The sequence below is a fragment of the Triticum aestivum genome, chromosome 1D (assembly GCF_018294505.1).
Source record: "Triticum aestivum cultivar Chinese Spring chromosome 1D, IWGSC CS RefSeq v2.1, whole genome shotgun sequence".
NCBI lineage: Eukaryota > Viridiplantae > Streptophyta > Magnoliopsida > Poales > Poaceae > Triticum > Triticum aestivum.
Genome location: NC_057796.1, coordinates 121,988,768 through 122,013,371, shown reverse-complemented (window position 1 = coordinate 122,013,371; position 24,604 = coordinate 121,988,768). Strand labels below are relative to the sequence as shown.

At 44.8% G+C, this 24,604-nt stretch overlaps 1 protein-coding gene and 1 pseudogene across 2 annotated transcripts; one reads left to right on the top strand and one right to left on the bottom strand.

The window, feature by feature from the left end:
* Window positions 1–9,576, bottom strand: part of LOC123166672 (uncharacterized) — a 61,168-nt pseudogene extending 51,592 nt beyond the window's left edge.
* A 10,883-nt stretch (window positions 9,577–20,459) lies between these two features.
* On the top strand, window positions 20,460–21,818 carry LOC123166654 (uncharacterized). Of its 2 annotated transcripts, none has more exons than XM_044584461.1 (2): window positions 20,460–20,817; window positions 21,438–21,818. In XM_044584461.1, the coding sequence occupies exons 1-2, from the start codon at window positions 20,719–20,721 to the stop codon at window positions 21,666–21,668; spliced, it is 330 nt and encodes a 109-aa protein (XP_044440396.1). In that variant the 5' UTR covers window positions 20,460–20,718; the 3' UTR covers window positions 21,669–21,818. The 2 variants fall into 2 exon arrangements, with proteins under 2 accessions (XP_044440396.1, XP_044440401.1); XM_044584466.1 differs by having other exon boundaries at window positions 20,460–21,099.
* Window positions 21,819–24,604: the final 2,786 nt, after the last annotated feature.

Here is a 24,604-nt window from a genome sequence, read left to right as displayed (position 1 = left end):
CTTGAAACACGTGGGCTCCTCCGAGGAGTAACTTCACCAACTAAATGCTTCCTCGCAGCGGTCTTCTTGATTTTCTTCTTAACAGGGACAACCGTGCCATCAGTGCCACACGGCACGTCTTCCTCAGAAACAGAGCAATGCCCAACCATGAGCTCAGCAACATCAACAGATTCAGGAACATCAGAACCTTTCTGAAGGCGGGCCGCCCTCTTCTTCTCAATATCTTCTTGCTTCTTCCGCTTGCGTTGGTCCTCCAGAAGAAGCTGAAGAGGCACATCCTCAGGTTGCGTGACAGGTTCAGTGCCATCAACAGACTGCTACTGCGTCTCTGACATCTGAAGAGAGCCCAAAGGATCCGGAACAGAATCACAACCTTCGACTAACGGAGCCCCCTACTCGGCAGCAGCAGTGTTTCCTGATAAATCCAACTCATATAGAACATCATTGATGGTGTTCACAGCTTCCTCCTCTGTGGACACATCTGCAAGAACACAAAAAAGCAAAGCAAAAAATAAAAAAGTCAGGAACAAAATAAAAAACACGCGACAGGAACAAGTTAAAAAAACATGGCTCGAGAATTTAAAATGAAAAGAAAAGGAGTTGCACATACTAGGTGAAGCAAGAGCTGCAGAAGCAAGATCCTCAAGGCTTGAATTATTCTCAAGGCTCGGAGCAACCTCAGCAATCAAAGTCAAAGGAATAATGGGTGATTTAGCCGCATCAGATATTGGAGCATCAGTATTAACTTCTGAAGCTCCATCTTGATCGCAGACTTTTTTTTAGAACTATTCAATTCATCACCAACTACAAAAAATGCAAGTAAAAAGGCAGTTGAGTTCTAATCCGCAATCCTACATCAAAGGTAGTTCTACTTTTACATCAATACCTAAAAGTTCAACAATACCTAACAAAGCAGTAAACACAATGAACAATCTACAATTTACATACTAAATATAGAACAATCTACACCAGAGGGACTACTACAGATAAGATGAATGTCCAGAAGTTCAACAATATATAACAAAGCAGTAAAAGAAATGCATAGAACAGAAGTTCAACCAAATTTCATTATAAACAAACAATAATTAAAACAAGAAGTTCAACTATGTCACCCAAGCAACTAGCACATACAAAAGATGTAGCATGAGCAGAAATACTATTTCACATGCAAACTAAATATCAATACAATGAAAATGATCACATGCAAAAAAAGATATACACTATAAATATGAAACATTTGGGAAGTCCAACAACACTTGGTGACATAGTTCACCAACAATTCATCAACTAAAAATTAAGCAACACTCTACTAACTTGAACTAAGGGCAAAATGCATACACATGACCTTTGTTAGAAGTTCACACTTTTAAGAAAGGGCAGTCCAACAAGACAACTAAGTGAGATATGGGCAGACATATATAAGAAAACTGCTATTTAAAATACAAGATTCAACTACAATAAAATACCTGGAGAAGGTTTTGAAGCCATGACAACACAACCCCTTGATGAATGGAACTCCAAACCCTAGAACAACCCACTAAAAACAGGGGATAGATTGCATATAGTTAGCAGGTAGAAAATCATACAACAAATACAAAAAACAACTAAATCAAACCCTAGGATGAAACAACTAGAACATATCAACAAGTATGAAAAGATGAACAGTAGCACATCTTGGCAAGCACAAACAAAAAAAGAATTCATAAACTAACTAGCATGTGACAGACACAAACTAGACTTCGCAATCAACAACACTAATAGAATTAGATACATCAGATCCAGCATCAACCATCACACCACACCCTCTCTTACATGCATCTGAGTGCTGAAATAACCAAAGGGGAAATGAAATCCACTCAAGTCTGAAGGGAGAAATAGCACACACAAGCATCTCACATACAAATCTGACCACGGGGGAATGGAATCCACCCACCACACGCACAAGAACCCTACCTAATCTCCCACCCAACCATCAGAACAAAGGGGAGGACGCGGATGTGGGAGAGCACAGAAGAAACAGAGAGCCCTCATCGGATCTGGCAAACACTAAGAGCAAGGATTGGGGGGAGGGAGCATTTGTACCTCTCCAAACGAACCCCGCACGCACGAATCCGGGGCGGTTCTTCCACCCCCACGAAGCCATGCGCACCTTGCAACCGCGCAGGTAGTTGCTGCCCATGCTTCAGAGCAGAAGGGCTGGGCGAGGGAGAGCGGGGCGTGGGGGAGAAATAGGAGCGTCGCGGGCGCCGGTTACTACACGCACGACCGTAGGGGACAGCGACGGAGAAATCGGGGGAGGTTGGAGGCAGCGGAGCGACAGAGAGGGAGAAGAGAGCGAGCGAGAGGGAGGGGGGTTTCTGACAGGTGGTGGCGAGGGAGACAGAGACTTAATGCCTCTCTGTAGTGGGGTGTTGCAGCGTCGTGGTAATTACACTTTTACCCCCCCCCCCCCCAACAACTAAAAAAAGTAAATGCATCTATTGATAAATAAATGCACCATTTGAATGCATCTATTTTTAAAAGTTAAGATCACATAACAAATCTGCTGGTATCCTTAAAACAAAAAATTGATTGCAAGTAGAAAGGTCAAGTACTCTACCAAGGGAAGAAAATACATACACAAATATGCACCTACAAACACAAGACAAAGAAGTTCAAAAAAATAAAGAACAGAAGTTCAAGTACACTAATCAGAGAAGTAAAGGCATATGAATAAATAAACACTAAGAAACAAAAAGAAGAAGTTCAAATACAAAACAGATGAAGTCCATATCTAACTAAAAGAGATAACTTAAAAACAATATAGAAGTTCAAAATTCAAATACACACAAAGTACACATGCGGCTCGGCCTCGCGCTACTGCATTGCTGCGCGCTAGGTTTTGACAGGACGCAATGCGGTTATTTTGTTTCCACCCCCACCGCACGCACCTCAGAGCCACACCCCTAAGATAGATAGTGGGGTCACGGATGTGACGGACTTGCCTCCGCATGCGACGACGCGGCAGGCCGCGTCGTCGCCTGCTCCGGCTCGTTCCTGTCTCGGCCTCGCAGGGGGAGGGGAGAGGGGTCTCGACCCCCCTCCCCCCTGCTCGGCCTCACGCTACCGCATTGCTGCGCGCTAGGTTTTGACAAGACGCAATGCGGTTATTCTGTTTCCACCCCCACCGCACGCACCCCAGAGCCACACCCCTAAGGTAGATAGTGGGGTCACGGATGTGACAGACTCGCCTCCACATGCGACGATGCGGCACGCCGCGTCATCGCCTGCTCTGGCTCGTTCCTGTCTCGGCCTCGCAGGGGGAGGGGAGGGGGGTCCCGACCCCCCATCCCCCCTGCTCGGCCTCGCGCTGCCGCATTGTTGCACGCTAGGTTTTGACAGGACGCAATGCGGTTTTCAATTATTAAAATATTAAAAACCAAAAAATTATCAAAAATTATTGACGAAGTTCAAGTTGTAAAGTCACAGAAGTTTGGGGGTTTGTAAAAACATTAGATGCACATGTCGAAAAATATGGAAATTTTACATGAGCAAAAAACTAGTAAGTTCAGGTTAAATACGTACTAAAGTGCTAACATTGTTCGAAGTATGCAAACAGTTACAAAAAAATAAAAAAAATTATGCGTGCATAATTGGGACTAATCCCACGGTTGCACACTAGACAAACTCAAAAACAATTCAAAAATTGAAAATTACAAAAAAAAAAACGAAGAAATATAGAGCACAATGTTGTACCGCCTTGCAACGTGGAAACACAGAAGTTCAATCACTGATACAATAGAAGTCCAGCTTCTACTACAGACCTTGGGAATAAGAAGTTCAAAGAGTGATGATATAGAAGTTCGGGGTTATCTAAAACCTCGAACTAGCATACAGAAGTTCAGGATAGTTGATAACGAGGACATACTAGAAAAAAATAAAAATATATATGCATATCCTTCGGCCAAACAATTCAATGGTTGCTCATGTGACTCAGTCATAAAATCAAAACCAATGCAAGAATGAAAATGACATTAAAAAGGAAAGAAATACAGAGGACTTGCTGCATAACCTTGCAAAATAAAGGAAAATTAGAAGTTCAGGTAGAACAACGCAGAAGTCCAGCTTGTACGACGGCCACTAGATGACACAGAAAACATGAACGAACGAATTCGTCCGAAGCATAAAATCATCTGCGCCTGATTAGAACACATCCGCACACCCTTTTAAATGATCTGCCAACTACCTTTCTACAAGAAAAATGACCAGAGGGCAAATCCAAAAACCACAAAAAAAAACCGTGCAACAGCCGCGGGAGTGCCAACATCAAAACGCCAGAAATCAAACAGTATAGACCCTCCCGATTGAAATCGACGACGTAGTAAGCCTTGAATTTAACTATAGTACGCAAATCAGCGAGCAAACTTGACAGGAAAACAAGAAATCACCGATGGCGGAGGATGCATCTCGGGCGGATGAAGAACACGGCCGGTTTCAAATACATTTGAAATAACAAAAATTTGTGCAACAAAATCGTACAAAAACACAATTCCCATCATGCCAGAGCTTTGACAACACCCACATCATGCATTAAACTCGTAACAGACGCAAGTTCATCATGACCCGAGAGCAAATCTGCCAATGAGCGTGATTCCTATTTAGAACGCGCGTTTAGTTGCTAAAAACCGTGTCCACATTACACTTACATCACAAACAACACGAATGATCAGAAAAACTTGTGGTAGAAGGCACAGTTGCGAAGATAGCCCGAAGGCCGAGTTCGTACAGAGGGAAGTTCAGGCTAGCTACTCAGGCAGTTCAGGTTGTGATCAGAATATTATTCTGATCCCGTGATCAGAATAGTGTTTATGTGTGTGTGTCTATATATATATATAATGACATAATGTCCTACCTAGCTAGGATGCTTGGCCCACCACCTCCCACTTTGTGTCAGCGAGGCGGATGCACATAATGACCGATACTTTGGTCATACATGCATGTCGCCATGACCTACCATAAGACGGACCAATGAATCTATTGTTTGGTCAAACGGCAGTTGTTGTTGTCGATAAACCGCTTGGGCCAATAGATTGAACCATCATAAAAATCGCACGAGAGGGACCACAAAACCAGCACCTCTTGCATGCGTCCCAAAATGATGTACGTTGGGAAGGGGTGATGTGTGTTTTCAATATAGAATAATGTACAATTTAGATGTGGTGCCTACCTCTCGATACAGACAACAACCATGAAGGCAAGGTAGTTAAGGACGAGATACGCAGGGTTTGATGTAGGACGAACCCAGCAATCCGAGCATGTGGGAGGGAATCCTGACAATGCATGAGCTCGAGCTTTGGTTGAGCGACATGTGACGGTGACCGGCCCTAACACGAACTAGGAGGAATCCATTCATGGCCAACACATACCCTCATTATCGGTCAAAGGGATGATATATATACACTCGGGGAGCCCACAGATATGTGTGTCATCACAAAAAACCGCACATGGGAGACGTGGTCGATCAGAAGACCCCGTATACACTGCATATGGCCCGAAAATATGTATGGGTACAGTGGTGTGTGATGTGTTTAAATCCCAAATGCACAACTTGGATGGGCCACCAACTACATTACAAACCGAACACCGTACCCGACTCCAAGCCTGGTTCAATACATTCGATGTCAGTTTCCCAACTTCGAGGCGGCGGGGGGGGGGGTCGTCCCACGCATGTGCTCAAACTTTATTTGGTCTAGCATGGGACACACACACACACACACATATATATATACACACACACACACACATCTATACACCTATATAGTGTGCGAATAAGTTTGAAAGTTGGTCATTGGATGAAGCCAATCCGACGGTACAGAGATGGCAAATCCGAGCACTACTGGCCGTTGGATATCATCTACATTCCACCAGATTCTGCCACATGTACAATCTAGAAGACTCCATGGTTGAACTTAAGCATAATGCACAAACCTCAAAACACAAGCACTTCTCCTTTGTTCTCTAGAATCTTCCATATCTTAATTGCCCAAACTTTTTTAATGAATTGTCACTTTTTGTTTTTACCTTTACAATGAACAATTCCATGAATCTTAAAATAGACAAGTCCAGTCAATCATTCTTTAATTTTTTTAGAGCAAAAAATAACCCATAAAAACATAGTCTACAAATTAACAAAACAAGGATCCCAAGGTTTATATAATTGCCATGATAGGTCACTATAGAGATATAATATATCTCTATAATGACCGTGTCATGGCATTTAAATGAAGCTTGAGATATGCAACTTCCCACCGGGTCACCCATCCTTGGACTACTCCAGCCCGAGCATGCTTAACTTCTGCGTTCTATTCGACTAGGCTAGCGGATGGGAAGCCGGCCCTTGCTGATAAGAATTACCTCCTTGCCATTAAGGCGTTTCATGCTGGTCACCCTATAGGACCTACTCCCTCCTATCACACACATTTGTGCTTTTAGAAACTGTGTGGGATATTTTACATGGCCGGCGTGTCGCCGCTAGCCTTCAATGAGCATTGACACTGGTAGCGGGAAAATGATGGGAGAAGAGGCGGGAAACCGATGAGAGGAGTGGTGAGAAACGGTAGCCTGTTTTGAAAACCTGGTAGAGAAGGAAGCGTGAGCTAGCACGACGCATGCGCACAGTGCTTACCATGTACTGCATGTGCTGTCGAAAGGGCTCAGGGTTGCCGTTCTATCTGGGAGCATCCAATGGTGCACACGTACAATACGTGGGATTTGGGTACTGGCCAATCAGAACGCACGACTCACATCGCGCACGCAGCAGGGGGGAGAATATCATACGGAAACCAACATTCGGTGGAAACCGGTGAAAACCACGAGAAAAGATGTTTTGAAGTTTCAATTTTTTTTGAAAAAAATGCGGGATGTTAAGAGGATGATGTTTTATTGCCACATAAAATTTCAAGTTGAAACACATTACAAGATGTGAGCTATGAAAAAGACAAAATCAGCGTTGAATAGTGCCGAATAGTAATGTCACTATTCAGGGCTGAATTTGTCTTTTTCATAGCTCACATCTCGTAATGTTTTTCAACTTGAAATTTGTGTCGCAATAAAACATCACCTTCTTAACATCCCACATTTTTTCAGATTTTTATGAAACTTTAAAATATGGTTTCCACGAAGTTTTCATTGAATATCAGCTTTCGTGAGTGGACCGTGTGCTATTTGAAAACATTTCATGAGAAGAATCTCGGTTTTTAAATCCCCGTAAATCCAAAACTAAGCCGAAGATCGTGAAACCTGGCATGGTGTCACGACATGGCACTTATATGTCGAGGAATTTTTTCGTACATTGTGGCGCAAGTTTTATTACAAGCCTCTTACAAACCGGAGCTTCTCTCAAAGAAGCCTCGTGGTTCCGATAGGGAAACGTGTCCCCCTTGTGGGCGAAACGTAATCACTGCCTCTTTTTGCCTTGTATTTTCTTCTACGGACAACATGGAACAACAGGATATCTGTGGTGAAATTTAAACTTATTCAGGGTTCGTTTGGCCTTTTTATACACTAATTGAGTTTCCTAGGCATTTAATGTCCATAATTCAAATCTGAACTTCAAATACATGCTCCAGTTCACCAAAATGGCTAGAAAATTTATACATGTGTCCTTGGGTGCATGTTTAGGTCCCATGCCAGGAATGGGAATGAATTACAACCGTACCAGCGTCCTGGCTCGTCCTCAAACATTTGGAATCTCGGTTTTTAAATCCCCGTAAATCCTAAACTCACCAGAAAGTCATCAAAGGTGGCATGGTGTCACGTCATGGCACATATATGTCGTGGTAAAAACATTGTCCAATTTGGGCCAAGCTTTATTACAAACCTCTTACAAAAACCAGAGCTTCTCTCAAAGAAGCCTCGTGGTTCCGAGAAACGGGTTCCCCTTGTGGGTGAAACGTAATCACTGCCTCTTTTCGCCTTGTATTTTCTTCCACGGGCAACATGGAACGACATGATATCCGTGCTGAAATTTAAGCTTATTCAGGGTTCGTTTGGCCTTTTTATACACTAATTGAGTTTCCTAGGCATTTAATGTCCATAATTTAAATCTGAACTACAAATACATGCTCCAGTTCACCAAAATGGCTAGAAAAATTATACATGTGTCCTTGGGTGCATGTTTAGGTCCCATGCCAGGAATGGGAACGAATTACAACCGTAGGTGTCCTGGCTCGTCCTCAAACATTTCAAATCTCGTTTTTTAAGTCCCCATAAATCCAAAACTCACCAGAAAGTCATCAAAGGTGGCATGGTGTCACGTCATGGCACATATATGTCGTGGTAAAAACATTGCCAATTTGGGCCAAGCTTTATTACAAACCTCTTACAAACCGGAGCCTGTCGCAAGAACCCTCGTGGTTTCGATAGGGAAACGTGTCCCCTTGTGGGCCAAACGATAATCACTCCCTCTTCTAGCCTCGTATTTTCTTCTACACGCGACATGGAACAACGGCAGATTCGCGCTGAACTTTGAAATTATTCAGGGTTCGTTTGACCTTTTTTATTCATTAATTGAGTTTTCTAGGCATTTAATGTCCATAATTCAAATCCGAACTACAAATACATGCTCCAGTGCACCAAAATGGCTAGAAAAAACATACATGTTTCCTTGGGATGCATGTTTAGGTCCCATGGAACGAATGGGAACGAATTCAACCGTCTCGCCGTCCTGGCTTGGCCACAAACATTATGAATCTTGGTTTTTAAATCTCTGTAAATCCAAAACTCACCAGGAAATCATGAAACTTGGCATGGTGTCACTACATGGTACATATAATTGTCCAATTTGGGCGAAGCTATATTACAAGCCTCTTACAAACCGGAGCCTGTTGCAACCCTCGTGGTTCCAGTAGGGAAACATGCCCCTCTTGTGGGTGAAACGATAATCGCTGCCTCTTCTCGCCTTGAACTTTTTTTTTCTATAGGCAACATAGAATAACAGGAGTGTCGGGCTGAAATTTAAAACTGTTCAGGGTTCGTTTGGCCATTGTATATATATTACTAATTACTAAGTTTTCTACGCATTTAATGTAGTCCATAATTCAAATTTGAACTACAAGCACATGCTCCAGTGAAGCAAAATGGGTGGGAAATCGTACATGTGTCATTGGGTGCATGTTTAGGTCTCATTTAAGGAACGGAAATGAATTACAAACTTGTCGTCGTCCTAAAACATTGAGAATCTCGGTTTTTAAATTCTAGCAAATCAAAAACTCACCCAAAAAACATGAAACTTGGCATGGTTTCATGACATGGCACATATATGTCGTGGTAAAAAAATTATCCAGTTTGAGAAGAGGCGCACACATTAGTAGCCAACGAAGTCCTTTTTGAAACAAAAAGCTGACACGTTAATATCGCAAACAGTTGTATTATATTAACCGTGTCGAAATTTAACCATACTCTGTGGCGTGCGTGCGGCTTTTGATTAGACGGGACGAGCACGAGAAGTCCGCCATGCAGTCTCGACAGGACGCGTGCGCAGCCCGCCGCGCAGGCTCGACGGGACGCGTGCATCCTGTCCACCTCGCAGACTCAACGGGACACGTGCGAGCAGCAGGGCCGCCCATGCTCACCGAGAAGCGAGCTCTTTGACCTCCATGCACCAGCCGCCGCCCGCCTCGCTCACAACTTCTCCATTAATGGGTTAATTAAAGCACCTGGATGGAGGGTGTTTGGTTGTGATCCCATGGCAACATTTGCTTTGTTCGTGTTTTCAACTCGTATTTCGCCCTAATTTAAATTGCCACATAGGGCAACGGATAATACGACAACAGATAAAATGGCAACTGATAATACGATGACAAATTTACAATGGCGCAGATAATAATTGTCTTACATATTCCGGATAATTTAAAATGCCACATGCGGCAAAGCCCGGAAGACACGGGGGCAAGAGAAGAAGGAAATTGCAGACAACGATCTGGGTCGCTACTGTCTCTACTCGTCGATGGATCGCCGGGCGATGAAATCCTTCAGCTCCTTCTTCAATTCCTCACGACTTTGCTTGAAAGCAGCCACAGATTCCTCCACCTCCTGCTCGCGCTTGATCGGGAGCTTCCTCAAGCCACCCATCAGTTCCTCGACAACCGCTTTCAGCGTCATCTCCGAGGCACTGCTTTGCTCATGCAGCATCTTCCAGCCGGCGGCCTCCTCCTCCTTCTCCGTGACCAACTTGAGGAGCTTTGCATTGTCACCCATGAGTTGCTCGACGAGGCCGATCGCCTTGTCAACCGAGGCATCACTGATCTTGAGCAGCTTCATCAAGTCGTCGACCAGCTCTTGCTGTGTAGTGACGCTAGCAAGAAGGTCATCGTCGCTGGCGAAGGACTTCAGGAACGCCGGCTCATTGCAATGGCCGACGCCGCGAATGCGTTTGTGAGAGCCCTCGCGTGCCCGTGAGAGCTCGTTCGAGGGCTCCGCGGCGCGCCGGGACATCTCTGCTGCGGCTGCGGCTTCGCGGCGGGACCTCTCTAGTGCTTCCGTGGCCTTGGTCTTTGCTACCTGGTTATATGTCCACCCTAAACTCCTCCTACCGGTCATGGCGGAACGGCTTGACAGGAAAGACCAGTTTTGTGGGTGATGAGGAGAGGAACTATGAAGTAATTTTTTAGGGTAGTTTTTATAGCCCGGTGCTAAGTGTGAACACATAATAGTTTGATAGGTGTGAACAGATTTGCAATTACTTATTGCGTTGTAATCTGCAATGTGACGAGAAACAAGGTCAAAATTTATTGATGGCAGAAGGTTGACCACGTGGTTGCTCCCGTTGAGGCGGTCGTGGCGCGCTCTGCTCACGTCCGTCCGCGCGTTTTGCTCGCCATTGAGGCGGCCGCGGGGCGCTCCGCTCTAGCGTCCCTGTGCGCGCTCTACTCGCCGTTGAGGCCAATTTACAATGGAAATGGTTAATAATTCTTAATAATTATCTTACATATTCAGGATAATTTAAAATGCCACATGCGGCAAGGCCCAAAACACTCACGACCTACATATGCATACAATTATAATAAAATATAAGCTAAAAGGCTGAGCTGGCAGCCTTCCAACGATGGTCTTCTCGGACTCCATGATCAGCATAGCACCCTTGCGGTCGTTCACTCCAAGTGTCCAGACCCGCCTCCGCCTACGGAGCAGCTGGCGCTGGGAGGCTCTTGGGGCTGCTGGGCCTCTTCCAGAAGAGCTTAACAGCGTGCAATCGCGCGCATGAAAACTCCGTGGAACCGCTCCATTTCCATGTCTCTGGCCTGGTAACAAATTCCTGCCTTCACCTGCATCCTCAAGATATCACGTTGGTGATGTTCTACTTCGTCGGGGACGTCAACTCCGCCAAGGATGCGCTCGAGCCTGGCCACCACATCATCGGGATCAAGATTGACACGGCCGCCGCGGGCAATGATGAAGCCGCAGGCTGCCTGTGTCTTGACTGAATCACAGAGGTCCTCTGCCCATTCCTTGTGGGGCATCAGGCTCTCGTTGAGCACTGGTGACAACGGCTCTTCGGGTTGGTCGTCGATCATGTCGCCGAGCATCTATGGATCTTTTGCACGGTGGATGGCAAACTGCTCATCACACCTCCTCTGCAATATGTCGATTGTGCTCCCAAGGACTGTCACACCGATATCGCTGCCGATGGGCCATGGTGCCTGCACCGGTCGATGAAGCTCTTGCTCCCCGACCTACTCCAGCTCATTCTCCTCGCCGAAGATGTAATGCAGGTAGGCGTCGACGTTGAAGCTTTGGTCGTTGCCTGACATGCTTGGAGTAACTAATGGTAGATGGGTGAGGATTAGATCTGCGGAGAGTGTCGCGGCGGTGCGTTGCCGCCTGGGTTATATGTAGCAAGTCGTTAGCTGGTGGCGGGAAAACGATGAGGGAAGAGGCGTGGATTTTACAATTCACCCATGTGGAGCGCGGGAAGCATTCGCTAGAGCGCGGGAAGACTAAGTGGAGCACACACACAACCCGAATATCGTATCCGGTGCCACGTGTTATTTATCACACAAGTGTTAACATAAGGAAACGTATGTGTAACTTACTAATCATCGCACACGAGTACTCGCAGACGCATCGTGTGCGATACTCCTAGCCACCGCAAGCAACTAGTTTGCATTTTTCAAAGTTTTTTGAACACACGGAATCGCACACGAACTAACTGTATTAACCGTCTATGTTGTAATTTCTCATCGCAAATAGTTCAACCGAGTCGGCTGTTTGCCACGTATCACACACATCTTGTTAAGTTGAATCGCTTCTGTTGTGTTCGCTAATCGAAAACAGTTTGTCCGAGTGAACCGTATGCCCTATATCACACACACCTTGATCTGGCTAATCGTTTCTGTTGCACTCCCTAATAGCAAACAGTTCATCGGAGCGTATTGTATGCCGTATATCGCACACATATTGATATGGCTGCCCGTTTCTGTTGTTCTGCCTCATCGCAAAAAGTTCGAACGGGTTACCCGTGTGCCCACTATCGCACACGCAACTAAAATCTGAATCGTGTTTGATGCATCCTCCATCGGAAACGTTTTGCACCTTTTTTGACGGGTTTTTTACACCACCGTTTGCGATTAATGCATCACACATAGTTTCGTCGAAGGGTCTCTGATTGTAGTGTCGCGTTAGCAGCAACCTGCAATAGTGTATGACTCTTTCCATGACTTTGCTATGCAATTGTGACCCTTGCCTGCACTCACATATGATTCACCATTCTACTACTACTACTACTATGTGTATTTGCATGCTTAGTGGAGATCCTTGTTGCTATGACCATGTTTACCTTGAACCTCATGCTATTGTTGATTCTTGTGTTGGGAGAGTCATGATGTTCCATTACTATTCACATAGGACTTCTTGCAAATACAATGATGATACATTACTCATACCTTGTTTTCATGCTTGTGATATGTCATGTGCATTATATATGCTCACTAGTTGCACACATGACATGATTTCCATGGTACCTTCTAGAATGTTGCATCTTCGCACTACTAGCTTGTATGACTTGTTTACTATGATCACTTGCTTTGTCACATCACCCATGATTCATAATTGCTCATTCCATTGGGTTGATGGCATATATGTTCATGCCTCTCACTTGCGTTGTTTAGATCATTCTCCCTTGTCTCCATTAGTTGCCTCTCTCATCAAACATTGTAGTGAGTGCAACCATGCTATGCTTATTGATCTCGGAGACTTGGATATTTTACTTGTGATGCATGCTTGTTGGTTTGAGCCTAATGTATTCGGTTGTTCTCGCAACATATGCTTCCATACAATGTCACACTACCTTGTCCTCTCTTATGATAAGCATGATGAAAACACTTGTTGGGTATCTCACCACCCGAATGCTAGGTTTTGCATTCACGCTAACCTCATTGGTTTTTCCTAGTGTTTTTCATGTTCTTTCGTTTTGAAGGATTCACAAGGCGACACCGTCATGAGCTTTCTTGGTCATGTGAAGGCATACACGTTGCACGACACCATCATCCTTGGGAACCTGATCGAGCGAAAAGATATCCATGCCTACCGTGTACATGGTGATACGGTTTATGATCCGAGGTCAGATCTTTCCCAAGGGGGAAGGGATGATGCGGAGCATCCTACAGTCATCTCCATGTACACCTTCATAGCACCTCAAGCTCCAAGTGGACCTACCGGACTTAAGGTGAACCCACTCCTCTTCGATATTGACATGAATATCCATTGGACTTGATTGCTACCTCACCATGGAACATTGTGCATCATTAGGTACGAGGACGACCGCCACCAAGCAGCTAGGGAGCATCCCGGAGGCAAAGAAAAAGGACCCCAAGGCCACAAGGAAGAAGGAGGAGTGCACCAAGACCAAAACAACAAGTCCCAGGCGACCCCATGCCCACGGGTCCCCAAGACCCCGTGCACACGGGCCTCCCAGGGAGCTACTGGAAGTGAAGACGCGCACCCCCATGCGCATGGCCTCCAGACCCCGTGCGCACGGTCCCTCGCTGTCGTAGCACCCTGTGCGCACGGGCTTGTACCGTGCCCACGGGACCCCCGTGCGCATGAGCCGAACTTACCCCGTGCGCATGAGCCGAACTTACCCCGTGCGCACGGGCCCATCAGGAAGCTGACCGAGAGCCACTTGTTTGGGCCTCCACTTCGTCCCCCTCCTCCACCTACCTATATATTCCGTACCTAGACCATTTGTTAGGGTTAGCAAATTACATGATATGATCTTGAGAGCTTCGCTCCTATCCACCCTCTCCCATGGAGATCACGACCTCCTAGGAGAAGATCCCTTGAGGATTCAAGACCCCATCTAGGGAAGGATCCCCATCATAGGATCATCAAGACCTCATCTCCCTTTGGGATTTGGGATGAACTTTACCTTGTGCTGTTTTCCCTTTGTTGTTCATGTATCTTGTGGATCCATGTGTTGCTAGTCTAGTGGATGTGTAATTGGGATTGTTCTTGAGTGTTTCTCTTGTCATTTCTTCGCGTTCTTCATGTTCTTCGTGGGATTCCCCTTCCAATTCGTGAAAGATCTCCACTTAGGGTTCACCCCTACCACACCACCCCTGCTCCCCCTTGCTTTGCATCCACACCCTCCTCGTATTACACCGTCGGTGTACCTCTCCGGCCGCCGCCCAGGCATCGTAGGACATCTGCAGCCCCCACCAACATGCCTTCCCTCCTTGGACTACATTGCCGTCCACCCAGGTTCCCTCCGCAACCAGGCACCTCCCCCTAGCGACGACATCCATGATAGACACCACGCCCGACAAGTGTTCGGTCAATGCCATTGAGTTTTTGTTGTTGAACTTCTTGTTGTTTTCTACAGTAAAGCACGATGTCAGGGTACTCTGTGACCGAGGATGAGTTGTTATGTGATGTGTGGTTGGCCATATTTGCAGATTTTGTAGGCACGAGCTCTGGGGGCTCGATATTTTGGTAGCGCGTGCATGCTTCGTTTCATGCACGAAAGAACTTCTCGCCCTACGACATGCACTTCATCCATCAACAATATGTGAAGTCCATATCACAACAATGGTACATCATCTGCAACTCCGTCATGAAGTTTTGCGGTGAAATGGCACGAGTGGAGACAATGAGGCCATCAGGCTCATCAACCATGGAGATCATAAGTTTTGCTTCTTGTTCCTCTACATGTTGATTAATTTATTCAATCACTTAATGTTGCTCTACACGTTGTGTAGCCTACACGCACTGTAGTGATATACTATAGGACCGAGGGCAGACCATTCACACACATACGTTGTTCGATGAAGCACAATGGGTAGCATGTGTGGGACGACATATGTCGGCTCTGATTCTAGTATTGTCTTGAACACATGGTTATCATACGTGTAATATTTACATTTAAACTACGGTTGTACTAGGGATATTTGCATGTTACTTATGAATGAATTGTGCTATTTTCGATGAATATCTAGAGTGTTGCAGTTAGAAAAAAATCAAGACGAAAATTTTAAGGGATATGGTTAGATGGCCGACTCCTACATTAATGTACGCAGACTGGTCTGGACCGGTCCACGGACGTATAGCGGGTCTGTTTTGGGGGTCAGCGCTAGAGATGCCCTTATACCTTCGTAAAATTTGTCCTATGATTTCAATGTTTTCATCGGCTTCCATAGAATTCAGGTGGATTTTGGTTCTTTTTATGCAAATCAAATACTACCTCTGCACCGAAATATTTGTAGCTGGGAAAAACTAGTATAAGTTTCACCAACTACAAGTATTTCGGTACAGAGAAAGTTGTATTTTATCCTATAAATACGCCCTTTAATTAATATTAGTTATCGCTCACGCGGATGTATCTAAACATATTTCAGTATTAAATACATCCGTTTGAGTGATAATTAATATAGATCAGAGGAAAGTAATTTGTTTCTCTTTGTACGGTTTGTATTTGAGAGTTTATTGGTTCTCCATTTTGCAATCTTACTTAACTTAACAAACAGCTATGTATATTTCTATCATTGTGGTTGATTATGATTACATATTTTGCCATTCGTGACGAAGAAATAGCACCATAATAACGATCTGATCGAAACACACGATTCGTGACACTTCAAATGGGGTGAGAAATAACTTGATAGGATGTATATCAATATCAATCAAGAAATAATTATTTCAAAGTCAACAGAGCTATAAGCAGGCTTGTAACAAAAAAACATACCTCCATTCGTTGGTAAGCGTACTATTTGTAATTTGATACCAGAGGGTTAGGACATCTTCAAAGCACACCTTCAAACTGCCCGCAATTGTCCATACTGCACGGTTCACTTCCGGAGATGTAAAATACAACCCTCACGATACAAATTTGCATCTCCGTCTACAGGAGACGTAAAATTCACGACCGCACGCCAATTGCCCAACCGCCTTCATTTCACTTCCGCCCGCCTGCCTGCCCCCCGCCAGCGATTTTCGCCCTGAAACGCGTCGCCGCCGCCCCATCCCCGACCCTGCCGCCTATCCTTGCTGCCGGCCGTGCCGCTGTAGCCACCGCCGACCCGCCGATTTGAGTCCGCCACGCTGACGACTGCTCGCCTCCGCCGCCGGCGATTTGTGCCCGGAAACGCCGCCACCATCGCCCGTCTCTCCATCCCCGACGCTGTCGTGACTCTGCGGCCTATCCTTGCCACCACCGCATCGCCGCTCCGCCTGCACGCCGCAAATCGGCCGTATTTTTCATCGCTCCACCGCCGCCGTTTCAGCCGTCGCCGCAGCCACCACCCGACCGCCAAGCACCCGCCCAGCCACCACCAAACCGCCGCTCCGCCCGCATGCTGTGAATTGACTGTATTTTCTGCCACTCCACCGTTGCCGCTCTGCTGGAGTTGCCTCTTTTTGGAGATGTAAAAGAGGCAACTCCCCTATGAACGTATCCACACACATAGGTGTCGTTGGGATAAAATGTGTGTGGATACGTTCATAGGGGATGACTATGCATATATTGATACGCACATCTGAGTCTGAAATTATATGTGTTAGAACTTAGAACCCTTTGCGAGGCTAAGAGCATCTACAATCAGGCTTTGTAAATTACCGGATGGTGTTCGGTCAGTGCCATGCAGGATTTGACCCATCACGGATCATCTTTTCTCTTTGTTTATTCTTTCTCTTTTTTCTCTCCATCTTCACTAATCACATGCATGTGACCGGACGTATGGAGGAAAGTGAGGGGTTACCGGGCATGTCCACGGTCGTTTAGGATGCCGGATTAGTGGTGTACTCCCTCCGTTCCTAAATATAAGTCTTTTTAGACATTTCAAATGGACTACAACATACGGATGTATCTAGACATATTTTAGAGTGTAGATTCACTCATTTTGCTCCATATATAGTCACTTGTTAGAATCTCTAGAAAAACTTATATTTAGGAAACCCAACGAATTACTAGTTCCCAACCACGGGTGGAGTGAAATCCAACAAAAAAATCAGTAACTAAAAGAATAAAAAAAGCTTTTATTGAGTCATTTAAATTATAGAAGAATTCCTAAACCCAAGAATTCAAAATGACAAGTTCCTCTTTACCCAGAAAAAAAGAACCACTTAGAATAGCCAAACCATAGTCACCCCGGTGACCTTCGTCACCAAAGCGTCACGACAGTTTCCAAGACCCTTGCTGAGTAGCGAAGTGAGCATACTCAAGATCCAATTCATCAATCATTTGAGTTGGTACGAACATAGGAATCCAGACTCCGCTTGATTCGATCTTCAGTTTCGACCTTCATCAGTCAGGAAAAAGAAGAAGGACCCACTTATTCCACTCGGAGAGACCGAACCAGGCAACCCTTTGGTGCACACTAACCGATGAAGCTCAACCCTCTCTCGAACTGAGCTATTTCCGCTTTTTCGAACAAAAAGTTCGAGTAGTTCAGTGAAAAAACGGAATTTTTCCGGTAAACTACTTGGAGCTCACGTAGCCCATGCCGGATTAATCGTATTCTGGGCCGAGTAGATGCTTAATTGAACAGTGCAACTGGGAAAGGGCCGGAGGCTGGTCCTACCTTAGCATCGACTTTTTGGGCGAATCCGTGCATTGTGCTGAATTGCACCAATTTATGCCGGATCGATGTAGCCGAGTAGCTAGCTAGATGATGGGCAGCATGTGCAACTAGGAGGCGTGAAACGTGACACTACCCTGGTGAGTGGCGAGCGAGGAAAGGAAAGCTTGCGGGAGAAACTTTAGTTTCCAGAAGCCCGTCCCACTTGCTCGTCCCAGCGTCCAACAAGTCTTTTTTGGCAAACAAGTCTTTTTTAGTTTCCAACAGAAAAAACTGCGCGCGCCTTTAGGTGCCACGCAGCGGCGCAGGCCATGTGAGCCCGTCCGCCAAAGGCAACCCACCACGACTGTTTACCTCCAGCGCTGCGCGCGCGTTGCAGTGCCGTGCAGCTATAGCCACTGCCCACTGATGGCCAACAGCTGCGCTACCTGCCATAGTGTTTACTCCAAGCCAAGTTTACCGGAGGACAAAGCAAACAAACCTTTCCATAGTCAGAAGGTCAACTAGATCCGCTCAGAGTAGTAAAAACTCAATCATCAGGTTATCAAACGATGAAGCGACCGCGGAATCTGGTTGCAATTTGCGGCGACCGACAACGCAATTTCGTGCAAATGCAAGTGTTGGTGGTACGTTCGATCGAGGGCCGTCGGTGTGTGAGCTAGTGTGACCAACTGACCATGTGTGTCTCGCACCGACGCCGGTGCACGGAGGCTATTGATTAACTGAGTAAGTACTCTAGCATAAACACGAGTCATCTTGCCATGACTATGGGCGCAAACCGCCCCCACTCTCGGTGAGTTAAGGGGCACAGAAACAGCAACTTGTACACAAAAAGACGGTAGGTATGGGTGTGGCAAGGGAGCGGTGTAGAACCAGACACAGCTGCGCAAAAGAGGCGGTAGGTATAGGCCGGCTGGAAGGCATTTGGTATAACTGCTAGCTAGCTAGCTAGAGTGTCCTCGCTTTGGTATCTGATTCCGTTCGTAAGATCAAGTACACTTATTCGAGTAAGCAGAACAATCTGCTGGTCACAAACACCACACATGCATGTCTTGATCGTCCATAGCGGACGCGCGCCTAGGCATTGCAGGTACAGTGCGCTCCACACGATTGACCGCCTAATTAAGGTCGCTCTCATCTGAGTGAAAAAGCACACGACCACCACATTCCTGGTCGTGATTAACAAAAGGCCACTATTTTACGTTTTATATTAGCTTGTTTCACCGGACGCAACGGTAATCCGTGACATAAAACACCGAGGTTGGCCATGGCCGCTGCCGTGTGCAATCGGATATTTTCTCTGCTGCAGTAGCGTCCCCTCTTGCTCCATGCACTGACCAGAGAGCAGCATAATTCCTTTCCTTTCTTTTTCCTGGTCACCACCGTTGCCGAGGCTGCTAGTGCTTCCGCAGTTCCGCTTCACCTTCACGAAAGCCAGACGCCGTGGACTCGTTGTGCATGGTGGGCGGCCCCGCTAAAATAATTCGTGGTTGCTTGTTGGTCTTCCATGGTTCCGGCGAGATATTCGCCCGCAACTTGGTGCGTGCGTACGTGCGCCGTTGACAATCGTCTTTTCAGTGCAACGCTGGGCAGTAGGCACGTATTCTCAGGTGACGATCACGGTGTGGGGGCACGTGCACTGATAACGTTCGCCATGGCCACTTTTACACAGGTGGTGTGGTGTGGTGTGGTGTGGTGTGCTGGACCGAAAATCGCTGCCTTGGCGTGGAGATCAGGCTGATCTCGGCCGGGACAACTGCGCGCCTTGCATGCTGCATGTTGGACCAGTCGTTGGTCCTGCACGCTATTTCTGCACAGTGGAATGTTACGCGAGGTTTCACCATGCATGGATCTGGCCGAGGCGAAACGTGGGCAGCACAGCGCAGCGCGCAGGGTTCTCCACATGTGTCGCCGTTTCATTTATTTTATTACTATTGCAAGTATCAGGCTAGCCATAATGGAGTAACTTAGCTAGTAACATAACGTAACTCAAAACAAATGTGCTTATGTGGCAAAGCGTTAATAAAGAAAAAGGTGTTTGTGGTGACATAATATGTTACTGTAACATAACACACCTCAATGCAAAATGTGTCTACAACCTAATAAATGAAGGCTTGCATGACACTAAATTTATGTTACTACCCACTATGAATGGTAGTAACATAGACTAGTAAAATATACATGTTACTTCCCAGCTAGCCTCACGCCCACATTTCGACTGGCCGTAGGAGGGCGATATGTCTGGCCGTGTTATTTTATTGGGGCACAGTCCAATACCTTTGATTCAACTGCAATCTAACGCCTCGGAAATTGTGCTTCTTTTGTTAAAAGAAAAAAAAATCGGCAGGAACTAACTGCCCGCAGCCCACGGACGTAAACCTCCCCGTAATATCGCCCCTAACCTCTCCTGATTCCAGTCGCAGCCACATCGGCCCTATCTCCTCCTCCTCGCCCAGATCCGCTTCTCCTCGAGCATCATGGCCATCCCACCGGCCAGCTCGCCGCTGTCCATCTACACGACGCTCGGCCTGGTGGCCGCCGGAGCACGCGGCAAAACCCTGGAAGAGCGCATGGCCCTGCTTGGCGCCTCGTCCACTGCCGAGGTCGCCGGGTTCGTGAGCGGCCTCGCCGCCGACCCATCCTGCCTACCCACACACCGCCGCAGTCCTACATGGCGGAGATACGTACAATCGACTTTGCCGACGTCTGCACTCTCATCTTTCTTTGTTGCTGCCGGTGCTTGGTCTCACGTTGTAATGAATTCGTGCATGTAAGGGTGCTTCTAATATACGGTACAACTATGTTGTGTCACATGATAATTTTCTTCCATAGTTTTTCTTTTGCAACGGAGCTTAAGTTGGACATACCAGTCAAGTAATACTCCTGTTCGGCCATCCTCGTCCGTTGATGCTCTCGCGGCTACAACACACACTCTGCCTCCCTCGTTGCCGCCAGCTACTGCGTCATGGCCACCGCCACGATCCTATTCGGCGCCAACGACATATCCATGCTCGACCGAGAGCGTGTTTCAGCACGCCCCGTCGACGATCACGTACACTCGCTATCTCACTGCCTCACTTGTGTCGTCATCCCTTCCTGTTTTTCTGTCGCGTTCTATTTGTGGTGATTATTTCCGTGCAATGGGAAATAGTTCATCAGCATCAGAATATGTTTCTACTCCATGTAAAAAATGCTTCCATCACATGATCAAGTGCTTCCTAAGTTTGCTCTATAATGCTTCTTTAGTACTTTGCTAGTACATACTCCTACAATGCTTCGATAGTAATGCTAAGATATTTTAGCTATCACTACAATGTGCTCCTTATTTTCTTTCGGTGCAAATTCTAACATCTTTGGAAGCAATGTTTGATGCATACTCCTCCTATGCAGGAAGCAAAGTTTGTTGCACAATGTCATAAGAACCAGGGGACTGGTGACCTTTGCTTCACCAAGGGCTTCTCTGCGGCCATCCAGGGCCAGTGTGTAGATGGAGACGGCAACAACGAGGTGGCTGCTAGGGGTAGCGGCGGCACTGGCGAGGACGTCTACCGGCAGCAACAACATCCCCTCTCCCATCAGCAGCTATGCCACAATTCTACTCGAGAATTGAAACAATATTGATACAATCAGGAAGCAACTAACATGAATATGTGCTTATGTGTCGGTGCTACTATTGAAGCAGGCAATGAAACTAAAGGGTGCATTTTTTGCTCTTCTTTTTATGTTGACGAAGCACTGAATAATATTCTATGAATCTCTGTAAAATTTCTATGGAAGCAAGTAACTTTGATTACAACATATTAAGCATATAGGAAAATAGAAAAGGAAGCATACAATGACAATGGTTGAAACAATAATTCAAAGCATGGAAGCATATGTGATGAACATTTAAATATTGCTACTGGATGAGAATTTGAATCACTTGTGATATATAACCTCTCTAAAACACAAAAATGGAACCACGTCTAATATAAATCATGGATGTATGATCCATTAATTTTGTTGGTGCCGAAACAATACACTAATAAGTTATGTAGATTTATTAAATTTTGTACGAAGCAACTGGATAGCTAGTGAATCAAAGAATTGGAAGCATTTTATCTAAAAAATGAAGAAAGCACGCCACTTGATAGTGCTGCGATGTACTACAGATTATGAAGAACGACTGTAGTGTTGGAAGCATGACTTCCGTATAACAGAAATAAACATACAGCTATGAAGCATGGTTTGCAATGCTTGAAGCAGAAATATTGATGGTTTGTTGAGGGAAATCAATGGGAAGCATTACCAGACGATAATTGTTTAGATATGGAAGCAGGTCATGGAAAGTACAGGTTGTGCGTGATTCATGGAGCAGTTTTCTTTTAGCAGTTAAAAAGCTAGCGCTGATGGATGGAAACTACCAAAGCCCACTTAACTACCAAAGGCCCACGTCTAGCTATCCTATTAGATCAGACACTCAGATCCACCCCAATCGTACGGCCGTGGACTAGTCTCTGATCCCTAGTGGTTCCCAATATTACCATTAACTACCGCGTCTCAGTCAGGCGTGTGGAGCCTGGCATTCCCTAAACGGCGCCCGTTACATGCATCGACGCAAATGGGCCTACACCCCCTCCCTTCTTCATGGGCCGCACCATTTTTACCTTCTGTTAAATTCCAAAAAAGTGCAACGGGATGATTCAAACTCCACACCACTTCTTTCATGGAGAAAGATAGTAACCATTAGGATAACTTCATTGCTTGTGACCACTTACCATGTTTTCGCCCTCTTATTCTTCATTCAGTTTGTGGAAGTATATCTTTTCTTTTTTGTTTTTGTTTAGTTTTCCCCCCTTTCTTTTCTTTACATTTATTATTGCTTTTTTCAAATAACAATAAACTTTTCTCAAAAATTATAAACTTTTTTTCATTTTTTGTGAACTTTTCAAAATCGATGCACTTTCTTCAGATTTGATGATTTTTTTTCAAATTAGATGATTTAAAAAAATGAACCTTTTCTAATTCGATGAACTTTTTTCAAATACGGTGAACGTTTTTTCAAATTCAATGAACTTTCTATCAAATTCCAAGAACCTTTTTTCAAAATCAATGATTTTTTAAGTTCATGACATTTTTAAAATCCATGAACTTTTTCCAAAATCGATGAACTTTTTCCAAGTTTTTGATTTTTTTAAAATTTGATGAACTTTTTCTAAAAAACAGCGAATTTTTAAATAAAATTGCGAATTTTTTAATCAATGAACTTGTTTTTAAACTTGATTAACATTTTTTTCAAAATTAGTGCACTTGTTTTTTAAATTTGTGTTTTTTTAAATCAATGAGTGTTTTTAGAATTTTTTATATTTTTTCATTTTTATGAACTTTTTGAATTCTTTGAACTTTTTCCTAATTTGCGATTTTTATTAATCTGTGGACATTCAAATTTTGTTCACATTTCTTTTCAAAAGAAATCACATATTTTATAAATAGCGCGGATAGAGTTTAGTTCTTAATCTTTTCGCGTGCTATCTTTTGCAAGGGCTTAATAGTTGTAGTGGTTAGCCAACCATGCACTGGAACTAACTAGGGTCGGTTTGAATCCTCAAGATAGCGACATTTTGGGGTTGTTTTATCGCGCCATAAATACATTTTTTTGACTAACCTGCGTGTTTTGATGGGCTGGCCCACTAGCATGCTGCAGTGGGCGCCAGTGGCGTCAACCGACACATAAGGCGCCCTATAGGAGCTACCGTGGAGACCACGCGCCACTTAGGCAAACCTTATTTGGCGCTGCAGGCGCCGGTTACTACTGTTTCTATAAACCGGCCCTTGCAGGCGTGTCAGCTGGGCCAGCCCATCTATGTATTCTTTTTTGTGTTTGAAATCGCTGGTCCAGATTCGAACCCTCAACCCCGCACAAGTTTCGCCGGTACAACCACCCCGCAAACCCTGCGGGATTTGGCAAAAATGAACTTTCTCCTTCTATTATTCTTCTTTTCCTTTTTCCTTTTTTCTTTTTTTGTTTACCTTTTTTTCTTTTTCGTTTTCATTTTTATATTTTTTCATCCTATTTCGTTGAAATGTTTGCAAATGTGTGAACTTTTCATTTAATTTGATGATTTTTTTTTTGAAATTCGATGATTTTTTTTCAAATTGATTAACTTTTTTCAATTTTGTGAACTTTTTTCCAAACCGATAAACTATTTTTTAAAATCGGTGATCTTATTTCAAAATCGTTGAACTTATTTATAACTTCAGTGAATTTTTTGAAACCCATGAACATTTTTCAAATTTGATGATTTTTTTCAAATTCCATGATAATTTTTTTTGCATTTGATGAACTTTTCTATCAAGTTCGATTAGTTTTTCTTCCAAAACGAATGAACTTCTTTCACATTTTGTGAACTTTTTTCAGATTGGTGAACTTTTTCTCCAATTTTGTGAATCTTTTTTCTAAATTGATGAACTTTTTTCAAATTCATCTTTTTCCCCCAAATTTGATGAACCTTTTTCGAATTCCATGAACTTATTAAAAAATCGGAATTTTTTCCATACTGGTGTACTCGCTCACACCC